This window comes from Scyliorhinus torazame, chromosome 16 (genome assembly GCF_047496885.1).
Source record: "Scyliorhinus torazame isolate Kashiwa2021f chromosome 16, sScyTor2.1, whole genome shotgun sequence".
Classification (NCBI taxonomy): domain Eukaryota; kingdom Metazoa; phylum Chordata; class Chondrichthyes; order Carcharhiniformes; family Scyliorhinidae; genus Scyliorhinus; species Scyliorhinus torazame.
Genome location: NC_092722.1, coordinates 157397078 through 157409809, shown reverse-complemented (window position 1 = coordinate 157409809; position 12732 = coordinate 157397078). Strand labels below are relative to the sequence as shown.

The following is a 12732-nucleotide window of genomic DNA, read 5'->3' as shown; positions in this document are numbered from 1 at the left end:
AAATTCATGACTTGCAGATGTGGTAGTTCACTTTTAGTAAAACATTACCTTGTAATTAATTGATTAAAACGGTTAGAATATCTGTAATTATATGTTACTTTTTGAGATTGATGTTGTTCCTCTAGCTTCACAAGCTAGTTTTAGCAGTATCAAACTCCATTTAGTTAATGACCCAAAGCAACCACCAAAAATAGGTTTTCTGTTGATCTTCTTTGCGCTTTTGAATTTACTTTTTATGAACTGTAACCCTGTTTATTGTGCTTTTTCAGGTTCAATATATGAAGGAACCTCAAACATCCAGTTGAATACAATTGCAAAATTGATAGATCAAGGATTCTAATGTTACTGTATGTCATCAACAGCCCCATTGGTACTTTCTTTATGGGGTAAAATGGTGTCCTGTCTCGAGTAAATCAACAAGAACGCACAATCCAGCTTCAGAAAATTATTTCCCCATCTGCAAAGAATGTTTTCCATTCATTACAATAAAGCTCCACAAGTAAAATCAAATACCATTTTGGTTGAGTTATTTTAACATCGATTTCCTAAGCTCCTCTTTGACTAGCTTTGAATAGTTGTTTATTGAGCTTTGATATTGTTGTTCCTGCATGAATGGAGATAAAGTTAATAAATTGGGGATTTTACTAAATATCTCCATTATATGTTTTAAATGATTTATGGTTGAAAGACAGTAATTAGCAATAAATTTTAAAAATACTAACTTTTTCATAATCCACTTTAACTGTTCTCAGGTCAAGCCACTTTTGAGGTTGTTGTTGCCATTCATTTCTTTGGCAAGTTGAAAGTGTCTGAGTAATCTCCACTGTGGTTTTCTATCCAAAATCTGGCAATATTTTTCATGATAAAGTGATGCAATACTTTTTTGGCTTTAAATAAGCATTTCCTAATCGATCAGTGACTAGTGGTCATAGATTTACATTAACTGGCAAAAAAACTGAAAGATAAATTTACGTTTTTTTACGCGCACAGTTGCTGAAGATCTGGAACACACTACTGGAGAAGGATGGTGAAATCAGATTCCAAACAAACTTTCAAAAGGTAATTGAACAAATACTGAAAGTAATTTGCAGGTTTATGGAGGAGAAAGCTAGTATTTGGAATTAAATTGGACAACTCTTCAAAGAGCCAACAAGGACACAATGGGCTGCCTTCAGTGCTATATGATTGTAACTATGTAAAATAATGTATAAATAGTCTGCTGCATCTCTGGTAGTTTAAAAAGTGGGTGTGCACAAATTATGGTATTGAGCCATACAGTCCGTGAAGTTTTTTAAGATCAATCCTTGGTGCTGAATTGGTTGACCTAAGCTATGAAGATACTGGGTTGCTGCTCTTAGCCTCAGCTCCTTTGAGCTGGGAAAGTTAACTGTTCAGTGACTCTGGTTGAAATGTATCCAACTTCTACAATTGAACTGACTGCCAACCCTTCCTCTTTACTTTTCCATCAAGAATAGACCATTATTGAGGTAATGGAGGGCCTCTAGGACTTGTTGTTGTTCCTGCAGGACACAAGTATGAATTTATACACCTCAAACAATGCTAACGATTACCAATTTTGGTTAATCGTCCATTTCAACCCCATTTAACTTAAGGGATCTCGCTTTTCCCTTGATAACCTTTTTGCTGTAATACTAAAAAAAAAAATTGTTTCTCAAATTATATATTACTAGTTCCCTCTTTTCCTTTCTGACCTTTTTTTTACATTTCTAGGATATTCCTATGTTCTTCAATTTTGCATGCCTTTTATCCTATAGGTTCTGGGATTTCGTTTTCTTATTAATTGCATCAAACAGATTTCCATGGATCATTTAGGGTTTTGTTGCTTTTCATCTGCACTTCACCAGATTTTGGTGTACACTTGTCTTGCATGCTTCATGCTATATCTTTTAAGGTATTCTATTTATCTTCATCCGAGTTTCTTTAGTACTCCTCCCCAGCTGATTTGTTTAAGCAAATACTGTCTTGCCTTGAAATTGACTCCTTTACTTGAGCATTGATTTGTGGTCTTATTACAAATCGTCAAACTCGATCATGTTTGGGCGACATGGTGTCCCAGTGCCAGGGACCTGAGTTTGATTCTGGCCTTTGGTGACTGTGTGGAGTTTTCACATTCTCCCCGTGTCTGCATGGGTTTCCTCCAGGCACTCCAGTTTCCTCCCACAGTCCAAAGATGTGCAGGTTAAGTGAATTGGCCATGACCAATGTGTGGGGTTGCGGGGATGGGCGGGGGAGTGGGCCGAGGTATAGTGCTTTCTTGGAGGGTCGGTGCAGACTCAATGGGCGAATAGCCTCCTTCTGCACTGTATGGATTCTATTCTATGATATTTTCACTGTTGTCTGTGGTGCCACCTCTTTCATCACCACTGTCAGACCTGAATCACTTCCCTTAAAATGCAAATAATCTCTTGTGGCATCCTTAATGCAATGAGTAAGAAAGCAGCAGTGCATTTCATTTACCAGCTTACACTCTTCCGGCTGGAATATCTAATTGGAAAAATATATCAGGCTGAATCTCCCGAGAGTGGTGATCGCCTGACTACACCTCTCTTTCTTAACTTGCACTGGAGCTTTGCATTTCTCACCTGGACTTACGAACCAGGCTTCCTCAGAAATGCAGAGCGCACCTTCTGTAGGAGTCGTTATTTTATGGTGCTGGATTATCTGGGAAGCCAAGCTATGCCTCCTTTTATGACACTAGCTGCATAGACTGGTCAGTTTAAATGTCCCAAAACCACTTGGAGAAGCTATGGAGAGAAGGTAAATGTGTTAGGTATGTGGGTGAGGGAGTACGGTGGAGGATGTGTGGGTGAGGGGATAGGGTATATGGGGGGGGTGGTCAGAGATGTAGTCTGATTAGTTGGCTGGTCAAGTTGCAGGGAGGAGTCGACAGGAATGGACCAATGTTAAGTGAGAGGGTCAGAAATATAGTTACTCGGGAGTTGGAACTGGTTTTAATCTTTCAACTTTTCATAGGTAACTATTCCGGTAAGTAAGTTGAAACTCTTTCCGTCCACAACTGTAACTCCAGAGTTTTGAAGGGTTCAAGTGCAGGGTAATTGTCCATCAGAAGTCCAAACTTACCAAGCAATTCTCACATAGTCAGTGCACGGAGACCTCCGAGGGGGGACCCCCCAGCGCATCTTGGTGAAATACCTCCAGGTACAACCATCCGGAGATTGGAGGTTCTAGGTCATTATGCATCAATAGTTATACTTCCTTTGGCCCCAAGGAGATGTTAACATTTATAGCTATTCCATCTGCTCTCTTTTTAATCTGTCATTCTTCGATATTCTCTTATTTTGTGGATGTCTTCATCACTAAAGTGTGATGACATTTGACTTGGAAATAGTATAGCGAGGAAAATTTGAAATTTCTGTGGAATCTAATTGTTTTTTAAAATGTTTGAAAAGGATTTTTAAGAGTTTGCATTAATTATAAAGAAATCAACTGTAATTTTATCAGATAAGAAATATTGATCCATGAGTCCTGGCGACCCTTGACCTGGAAGGTCAAGAACCAGGAAGGAAGTTAAGACGACGCTGTGTGGCCAGCCACAAAGGACAGCTGAGGCAGAAGGTGGTCCGTATACAGATACAAAGAGGAAAATTGTATTTGTGTGAGGTGAAGCCAGCAAAGCTTACGATAAAAAGGCTGGTTTTCATTTTGGTGTTAAGAAGAAAAATAGAATTCCAGAGCTCTTGGGAAGTCATATATGAATAAGCTAAAAGGGACTAAAAAGCAATTTGAATACCTCTGGCATGCGAAAGAGCTGAGGGGTTGTATCAGAGGACCAGATTGTGAACTGGGTATTGTTGGTTGATTTGTTGATAATGAACTCTAGAAAGTTCCATCATCAGACCTGTTACAACCCGAGGGAAAGAGGCTTCATAGAAGCGAGTCTTGCTGATGATAATCGTGCCCATGAAACTAAAAAGATGATATCTGCTGTCAGATAGGACTCTATCTATGCTGTGTGAATAAAGAATAGATATGGAACTGTGTAACTGTATAATGCCATACCTGCTAAAGGAGAATGGTTGAGTAAGACATCTATCTTGCATTTCAAGTATCATTTGCCTGTCTATTCGTATGTAATTTGTGTTGGTTCTGATTTGTGATAAAGTAAAAGTTACAAGAAGTGAAATCTTGTTGGTAATGTCTTTATTCAGGGGTCATTTTGTAAATTAGATTATTTTAGTTTATGGTTACCCCAGGGAATCATAACAAAATAAAACTAATACTTGCTGCTTTTAATTGGTTGAATTCAGTTTGAGTGTTCTTGTTGCCAATGATTGTTGCATTCATATATATATGCACTTAAATCTGCCCTTCACAGAATAATTGAAATCCTGACAATTTCCCTATTTTATCACTGGGGATTAGCCTGGCTTGGGTACAGCCAGACAAAAGAAACTATTTACATTTAGCACCTTTTCATGTTGTTAAAATCCCACGCCACTTTACAGGACCACTGAGACCAAATTTACACCCAAGTCTCATTGAAAACAGGTAAGCAAAAGCTTGGCAGAAGAGATAGGGAGAGATCTTGTGAAGGAATTTAGAGCTTAGACCTAATCAGCTGAAGGCATTGTGACAAATAGTGAGAGAAAGGGAAATCCGATGCACATAAGCCCAAATATGATGGAAAGCAGAGTTTTCTCAAAGGTTTGCATAACGAGGAAGGACAAGGAAATGGAGAAATTTGATCAAAAGGATAAGGATTTTAAATTTGAGATGGTGCTGAACTAGAAATCAATATTGGTCAATAAGCACAGATGATGGGTGAACAACACTTTGTATAATTTAAGAGATAGGCAAAATAATTTTGGATGAAATAGGAAGCCAGACAAAAAAACACCGGAATAGTTGAGTGTTGGCATAACAAGCATGGATAAAGTTTTCAGTGGCAGAAATTAGCAATATTACAGAGGTGGAAGTAAGCATTCCTGTGATGGAGAATTGTGGAGTCAGAAGCTCAACTCTGTGAAATAGGATGCTGCAATTGCAAACAGCCTCATTACGGCCTTGGATGAGAATTGAATTGGTGACTCGGGAATGGAATTGTGGTGGGAATTTAATTCAATTACTTTGATCTTCCTGCTATTTAATTGGAAGAAATTTCTGCTCCTACAATATTGAATGGCGGACAAGCCTTGCAACAAAACAGATACAATGATAGGGTCATGAGTGGAGGGTTGAATTTTGTCAGTGGATGTAGATTTACAATGAGAAATATGATGGGGCCACTGATAGATCCTTGGGAGGGACTGCAGAGTTGGCAGTGTAGAAATGCAAAGAATTGTCATTGCAGAACTGGTTATGATTGGACAGATCAGAATGGAACTAAGTGAGGGCAGCCCAAGTCAACTGAACAATGAAGGATGGTGTTGTACAAAGACCAACACAGCACAGATACAGACCGTTCGGCCCTCCAAGCCTGTACCGGTCATGATACCACATTTGGCCAAAACCCTCAGCACTTCCTAGTGCTGTAAGCCCATAGTCATGGTGAACCATGACTAAGGGTTGATGAGGAGGGATGGTACACCGCAGTCATCATCATATTGGATGTCTTTCCTTACTTTGATAAGGAAAGGACCATTTTAACAAACTAGCAGTGGTGGAAACTTTATTGTGTGTGATGGGGAACGGATTTAGGAAGTAACAGCACATTCAAGTACTTGAGAAAAAGGAGATTCAAATTGGGGCGATTGTTTAAAAGGCTCAAAGTTGTAGGGTTTGTTTTTGAAGATATGGGTATTTTTGGCACATTTGAATGGGAGTAGATTTTACCAGAGGAGAGGGAGCTGTTAACAACTGGCATGAGGACTTCCGGGTGCGGCGATGCGGAGCTAAGCCGCACGAGTCGGCAGCTCCCGCTACCACGGACTTTCGGGCTCGCTAGAGGAGCCCCAACGGAACTTTTTTCGACTAAAACCCATGGGGAAGGGAAGAGAAGGTCCCCCTCTAATGCCTATGAAACAGACCCGAAGTGCAACGGTCAGAAAGTGGAGCAGAACGAGGCACTACACAAGAGGTGGGCGGGAAGACTCGAAGACCTGGAGAACAGGTCGAGGAGAAAGAATCTGCGGATCCTGGGTCTCCCTGAAGGAGTGGAGGGGGCTGATGCTGGGGCATACGCGAGCACGATGCTTGGGGCGATGATGGGCGTGGAGGCCCCTTCGAGGTCGCTGGAGTTGGACGGGGCACACCGGGTGCTGGCGAGGAAGCCCCAGGCAAATGAGCCGCCAAGGGCGATGGTGGTGAGGTTTCACCGGTTCACGGACAGAGAGTTGGTCCGGAAATGGGCCAAGAAGGAGCGGGAGCAGTAAGTGGGACAATGCAGACATCCGAATATACCCGGACTGGAGCACGGAGGTGGCAAAGTGGAGAGCGGGTTTCAACCGGGCCAAAGCGGTGTTGCACCGGAAAGGAGTGAAATTCGGAATGCTGCAGCCAGCGCGACTGTGGGTCACATACAAGGGCCAACACTATTACTTTGAAACGCCTGAAGAGACGTGGACCTTTATACAAACCGAAACGTTGGACTGTAACTGAGGGTTTGTGAGGGTGGGGGGGATGTTTGAGGTTTGATGTGTGATGGTTGTTGTATATAGGGGGTCAATCACGCGCAGGATTTGTTATATGGGCTGGGGGAGAGAGACGAGGCCGCGACAGGAACTGCGCCAGAGGGGGCGGAGTGGGCTGTGGAAAGCGCGGGGTTTCTCCCGCGCGCAGGAAGAAAGGTGGGAAGGGGAACGAAGGAACGCATATGGATTGGGAGACTCCCACACGGGGAGGTCAATGGGACGGTGGGGGAAGCCGGGGTCAGCAGGTGTCAGCTGACTTACGGGAGTGACATGGGGGAGCAAAAAAGCTAGACGGGGTCTAGCGGGGGGGATGGGGGGGGGGGAGAAAGGGTTGCTGCTGCACTGGCCGAAAAGGAATGGGACACCAAGGAGGTGGTCGAGACGGGCCCCCCCCCCCCGCCCCCCCCCGTCTGGGGGATTGGAGGATGAGAGAGGCGTGGACACGGGACTGGCCCAGAAAAGGAGATGGTTAGTCGGCGGGGCGGGGGGGGGTGAGAGCCCCTCCAATCCGGCTGATAACGTGGAACGTGAGGGGGCTGAATGGGTCGGTGAAGAGGTCTCGAGTGTTCGCGCACTTAAAGGGACTGAAGGCGGACGTGGTCATGCTCCAAGAGACTCACCTGAAGGTGGCGGACCAGGTCAGGTTAAGAAAGGGATGGGTAGGACAGGTATTCCACTCGGGACTGGACGCGAAGAATAGAGGCGTGGCAATATTAGTGGGAAAGCGGGTGTCATTTGAAGCCAAGACTATTGAGGTGGACAATGGAGGGCGATATGTAATGGTGAGCGGTAGGCTGCAAGGGACGTGGGTGGTGTTGGTAAACGTATACGCCCCGAACTGGGATGATGCAGGATTCATGAAGTGCATTCCGGACCTGGAGAAAGGAGGCCTGATAATGGGAGGGGGCTTCAATACAGTGTTGGATCCAGCACTGGACCGCTCCAAATCAAGGACTGGAAAGAGGCCGGCGGCGGCCAAGGTACTTAAGGGGTTTATGGATCAGATGGGGGGAGTGGACCCATGGCGGTTTGCAAGGCCGCAGGCCAGGGAATTTTCTTTCTTTTCCCATGTACACAAAGCCTATTCCCGGATAGATTTTTTTGTTCTGGGCAGGGTGCTCATCCCGAGGGTGGAGGGGACGGAGTATTCAGCCATGGCCGTTTCGGACCATGCCCCGCACTGGGTGGAACTGGAGCTGGGAGAGGAGAGGGACCAACGCCCGCTGTAGCGGCTGGATGTGGGACTGCTGGCGGACGAGGTGGTGTGAGGGAAGGTGAGGGAGTGTATCGAAAGGTACTTGGAGGCCAACGACAACGGGATGGTGCGGGTAGAGGTGGTATGGGAGGCGTTGAAGACTGTGATCAGGGGAGAGCTAATCTCCATTAGGGCTCATAGGGAGAAGACAGAGGGCATGGAAAGGGAGAGGTTAGTGGGGGAGATTTTGAGAGTGGACAGGAGATACGCAAAGGCCCCGGAGGAAAGATTACTTGGGGAAAGACGACGGCTCCAGACGGAGTTTGACCTGTTGACCACAGGGAAGGCGGAGGCACAGTGGAGGAAAGCGCAGGGGGCGACTTACGTGTATGGGGAAAAGGCTAGTCGGATGCTGGCACACCAGCTCCGTAAAAGGATGGCAGCGAGGGAAATAGGGGGAGTCAAAGATGGAAGGGGAGCCACGGTTCGGAGTGCAACGAAAATAAACGAGGTATTCAAGGCCTTTTATGAAGAGCTGTACAGATCCCAGCCCCCAGCGGGGGAAGAGGGTATGAGACGATTCCTAGACCAACTGAGATTCCCGAGGGTGGAGGAGCAAGAGGTGGCTGGTTTGTGGGCACCAATTGGGTTGGAAGAGCTGAGCAAGGGTTTGGGGAGCATGCAGGCGGGAAGGCCCCGGGACCGGAGGGGTTCCCGGTGGAGTTCTACAGGAAGTACGTAGACCTGTTGACCCCGCTACTAGTGAGGACCTTTAATGAGACAAGAGAGGAGGGGACCCTACCTCCGACAATGTCGGAAGCGACAATTTCTTTGATCCTAAAGCGGGACAAGGACCCACTGCAATGTGGACTGTACAGGCCGATCTCGCTCCTTAATGTGGATGCAAAGTTGCTGGCAAAAGTACTGGCCACGAGGATCGAGGACTGTGTCCTGGGGGTGATTCACGAGGACCAGGCAGGATTTGTAAAGGGTAGGCAGCTAAACACCAATGTGCGGCGGCTCTTAAACGTGATAATGATGCCATCGGTGGAGGGAGAGGCGGAGATAGTGGCAGCTATGGACGCGGAGAAGGCCTTTGACCGAGTAGAGTGGGAGTACCTCTGGGAGGTTGTAGCCACCTAAAATGGCTGATTCCCTATTAATTTGGCCAAAACCCGATTTAAAATGGCTAACCGGAATGGCTGATGGGAAAAGTAGCCAACAGGACACAAACGGACAGCTGCAGACAGAATAGCGTATTTGGCTCTGGGGAAGTCGGCCCAGATCGATACTCCAGACTATTAGCAGCACATCAACCCAGACATCTGCAGTTTAATCGGCTATCCCCGGGAACAATTGCAACATATTAGCAATTGAATGCCGGGCCAGACCTGTCGGCGCCTGCAGTGGCCAAAACAAAGACAGGTGAACGACCACCCCCCGATCGAGGAATCGCCCCATTATTGGAGCATATCGAACCCAGTGATTGGGAACAAGCACAATCACTTGGGACTCGGGGTCAAGGGCCGCCCCGAGAGGCGGGAAGCCCCTGGGCCCTATAAAGTGAAGGGCCAAGTTCAGATCTCTCTCTCTCTCTCTCTCCCTTCTTCACCTGCTCACAACCTTCGCAAGAACCTTCGACAAAGAACCGTAAGTCTGACTCCAGCGATCGCTACCCGATAGAGATTCCTAGCCATCGACCCGTATCAGCCTTTTGAATCCCGGGGGCCAGATCCGATTCGATAAGCTATTCGTTTCCCTGACCGAGTGGGCCCTTCCTAAAGTTAAGTATTGGCCTGTTAGTTATAGGTATTAGTCTAGAAGTAGCATTATTGTATAAGTATTAATTGCTGTATATAATAAATGACCGTTGATTTCAATCTTACTAAGCGGTGTGTTGACTTATTAATCATAACTCGAGCTTGAACCACGTGGCGGTATCAGAAAGATACCTGGTGACTCGTGAGCAAAGGTGACATAATCAGAGCTAATAAACTAAGGCTAAAAAGAGCAACAAGGTGCTGCGTAGGTTTGGGTTCGGGGGAGGGTTTATCAGTTGGGTTAAGCTCCTTTACAGAGCCCCGATGGCGAGTGTAGTGACGAACCAGCGAAGGTCGGAGTACTTTCGACTGTACCGAGGGACGAGGCAGGGGGTGCCCCCTGTCCCCCCTGTTCGCATTGGCGATCAAACCATTGGCCATGTCATTGAGGGAGTCTAATAAATGGAGGGGGGTGATCCGAGGGGGAGAAGAGCATCGGGTGTCGCTATATGCGGATAACCTGTTGCTGTACGTGGCGGATCCAATGGAGGGGATGGTGGAGGTCATGCAAACTCTGAGGGAGTTTGGGGAGTTTTCGGGCTATAAGCTCAATGTAGGGAAGAGTGAGCTCTTTGTATTACAGGCGGGGGACCAAGAAAGAGAGATAGGGGACCTACCGCTGAGGAGGGCGGAGGGGAGCTTTCGGTATCTGGGGATCCAGATAGCCAGGAGTTGGGGGGCCCTACATAAACTGAATTTGACGAGGTTGGTGGAGCAAATGGAGGAGGATTTAAAAAGATGGGCCATGTTACCGCTCTCGCTGGCGGGTAGAGTGCAGTCGGTCAAAATGGTGGTCCTTCCGAGGTTTTTGTTTGTGTTTCAGTGCCTTCCCATCGTGATCACTAAGGCCTTTTTTAAGAGAGTAGGTAGGAGTGTTATGGGGTTTGTGTGGGCGAATAAGACCCCGAGGGTAAGGAGAGGGTTCCTGGAATGCAGTAGGGACCAAGAAGGGTTGGCGCTGCCAAACCTGGGGAGCTACTACTGGGCAGCAAATGTGTCGATGATCCGCAAGTGGGTTATGGAAGGAGAGGGGGCGGCATGGAAGAGGGTGGAGATGGCGCCCTGTAAAGGAACGAACCTGGGGGCGTTGGTGACGGCACCGCTGCCGCTCTCGCCGACAAAGTATACCACGAGCCCGGTGGTGGCAGCAACGCTAAGGATCTGGGGCCAGTGGAGACGGCACAGGGGTGCAATGGGAGCATCGGTGTGGTCCCCGATCAGGGGTAACCATCGGTTTGTCCCGGGGAAGATGGACGGAGGTTCCAGAGCTGGCAGCGGGCGGGGATCAGAAGAATAGGGGACCTGTTCGTTGACGGAACATTTGCGAGCCTAGGGGCACTGGAGGAGAAGTTTGAGTTACCCCCGGGAAATGCCTTTAGATATATGCAGGTGAGGGCTTTTGTGAGGCGACAGGTGAGGGAATTCCCGTTGCTCCCGGCACAAGAAATTCAACGCAGAGTGCTTTCCGGTGTATGGGTCGGGGAGGGCAAGGTGTCGGAAATACACCAGCAGATGAAAGAAGAAGGGGAAGCGCTGGTAGAAGAGTTGAAGGGTAAATGTGAGGAGGAGCTGGGGGAGGAGATCGAGGAAGGTCTGTGGGCGGATGCCCTAGGTAGGGTTAATTCCTCCTCCTCGTGTGCCAGGCTCAGCCTGATACAATTTAAGGTGGTTCACAGAGCTCACCTGACGGGGACGAGGTTGAGCAGGTTCTTTGGGGTAGAGGACAGATGTGGAAGGTGCTCAGGGAGCCCGGCGAACCATTTCCATATGTTTTGGTCATGCCCGGCACTGGAGGGGTTCTGGAGAGGAGTGGCGGGAGCAATATCTCAGGTGGTGAAAGTCCGGGTCAAGCCAAGCTGGGGGATAGCAATATTTGGAGTAGTGGACGAGCCGGGAGTGCAGGAGGCGAAAGTGGCCGGCATTCTGGCTTTTGCGTCCCTAGTAGCCCGGCGAAGGATCTTGCTAATGTGGAAGGAGGCGAAGCCCCCCAGCGTGGAAGCCTGGATAAACGATATGGCTGGGTTTATAGAGTTGGAGACGATTAAGTTTGCCTTGAGAGGGTCTGCGCAGGGGTTCTACAGGCGGTGGCAACCGTTCCTAGACTATCTCGCGGAGCGTTAGAGGAAGATCGGTCAGCAGCAGCAGCAACCTGGGGGCGGGGGGGGGGAGAAAGGGGGGACTGTCTGGGAGGGTGGATGAGCAAGTGATAACATGAAGGGTTGGGGAAACTGGCATGTATGGGAGAAAGCCAGTGTACAAAGACATGTAAATATATCATTTTGCCATGTATATATCCTGCTCTGCGCGATTTCTCGTTATATTGTTACCGGGGGGGGGGGGGGGTATTGTTTGTAAGGGAGAAAAATTGTCTTAAAAAACTTTAATAAATATTTTTTTTTCAAAACAACTGGCATGAGACCTGTTTGAACAGTATTCCAGTGTCTGAGGAATTAAACCAATCCTCTACATCTCGTATGCTGTTAACTCGTCTATGTCTGTGGGTTTCCTCCGTGTGCTCCGGTTTCCTCCCACAGTCCAAAGACGTGCAGGTTAGGTGGATTGGCCATGATAAATTGCCCTTAGTGTCCAAAAAGGTTGGATGGGGTCATTGGGTTACAGGGATAGGGTGGAAGTAAGTGAGTCGGTGCAGACTTGATGGGCTGAATGGCCTCCTTCTGCACTGTATGTTCTATATATGTTACTACTCTCAAGGTCTTGCCTAACGCTTCAAAATCCCTGCATTCTGCTCTTCATTTATCTTGAAACAGTTTTTTTCAGTTCTTGCAATGATCTGTTTTCCATATCCTGCCAAGATGTTAACTATGTCTAATATATGCAGTAAATATTCAAGATTAGGATTACCTTCTGAAAGGAAAGTATTTTTTAAATGTCCAGAGCAGCCAATTCTTCGGGGATTCAACAGAAATTTTACTTTTTTGTTAAGTCAATTTTTGGACAGAACAGCTATCGGTTCATCTGATTTTAGTGCCACAATTTGACGTGAATGTGCTATCAAATGAGAAGTATCATGCCAAAGGGCAGTAAATAGCATGTTCAATGCACACAGTGGTAGTTGGTTGACAATTTACAATATGAACTCGGTATG

At 46.9% G+C, this 12732-nt stretch overlaps 1 protein-coding gene across 3 annotated transcripts in view; it reads left to right on the top strand.

Moving 5' to 3' along the window:
- acadsb (acyl-CoA dehydrogenase short/branched chain) overlaps positions 1 to 510 on the top strand; it is a 91694-nt gene extending 91184 nt beyond the window's left edge. For all 3 annotated transcript variants that reach the window (XM_072479277.1, XM_072479280.1, XM_072479278.1), the window contains exon 11: positions 270 to 510. In XM_072479277.1, coding sequence (XP_072335378.1) covers positions 270 to 340 — 71 coding nt within the window. In that variant the 3' untranslated portion in view covers positions 341 to 510. The remainder of the gene's footprint in view (positions 1 to 269) is intronic.
- Positions 511 to 12732: the final 12222 nt, after the last annotated feature.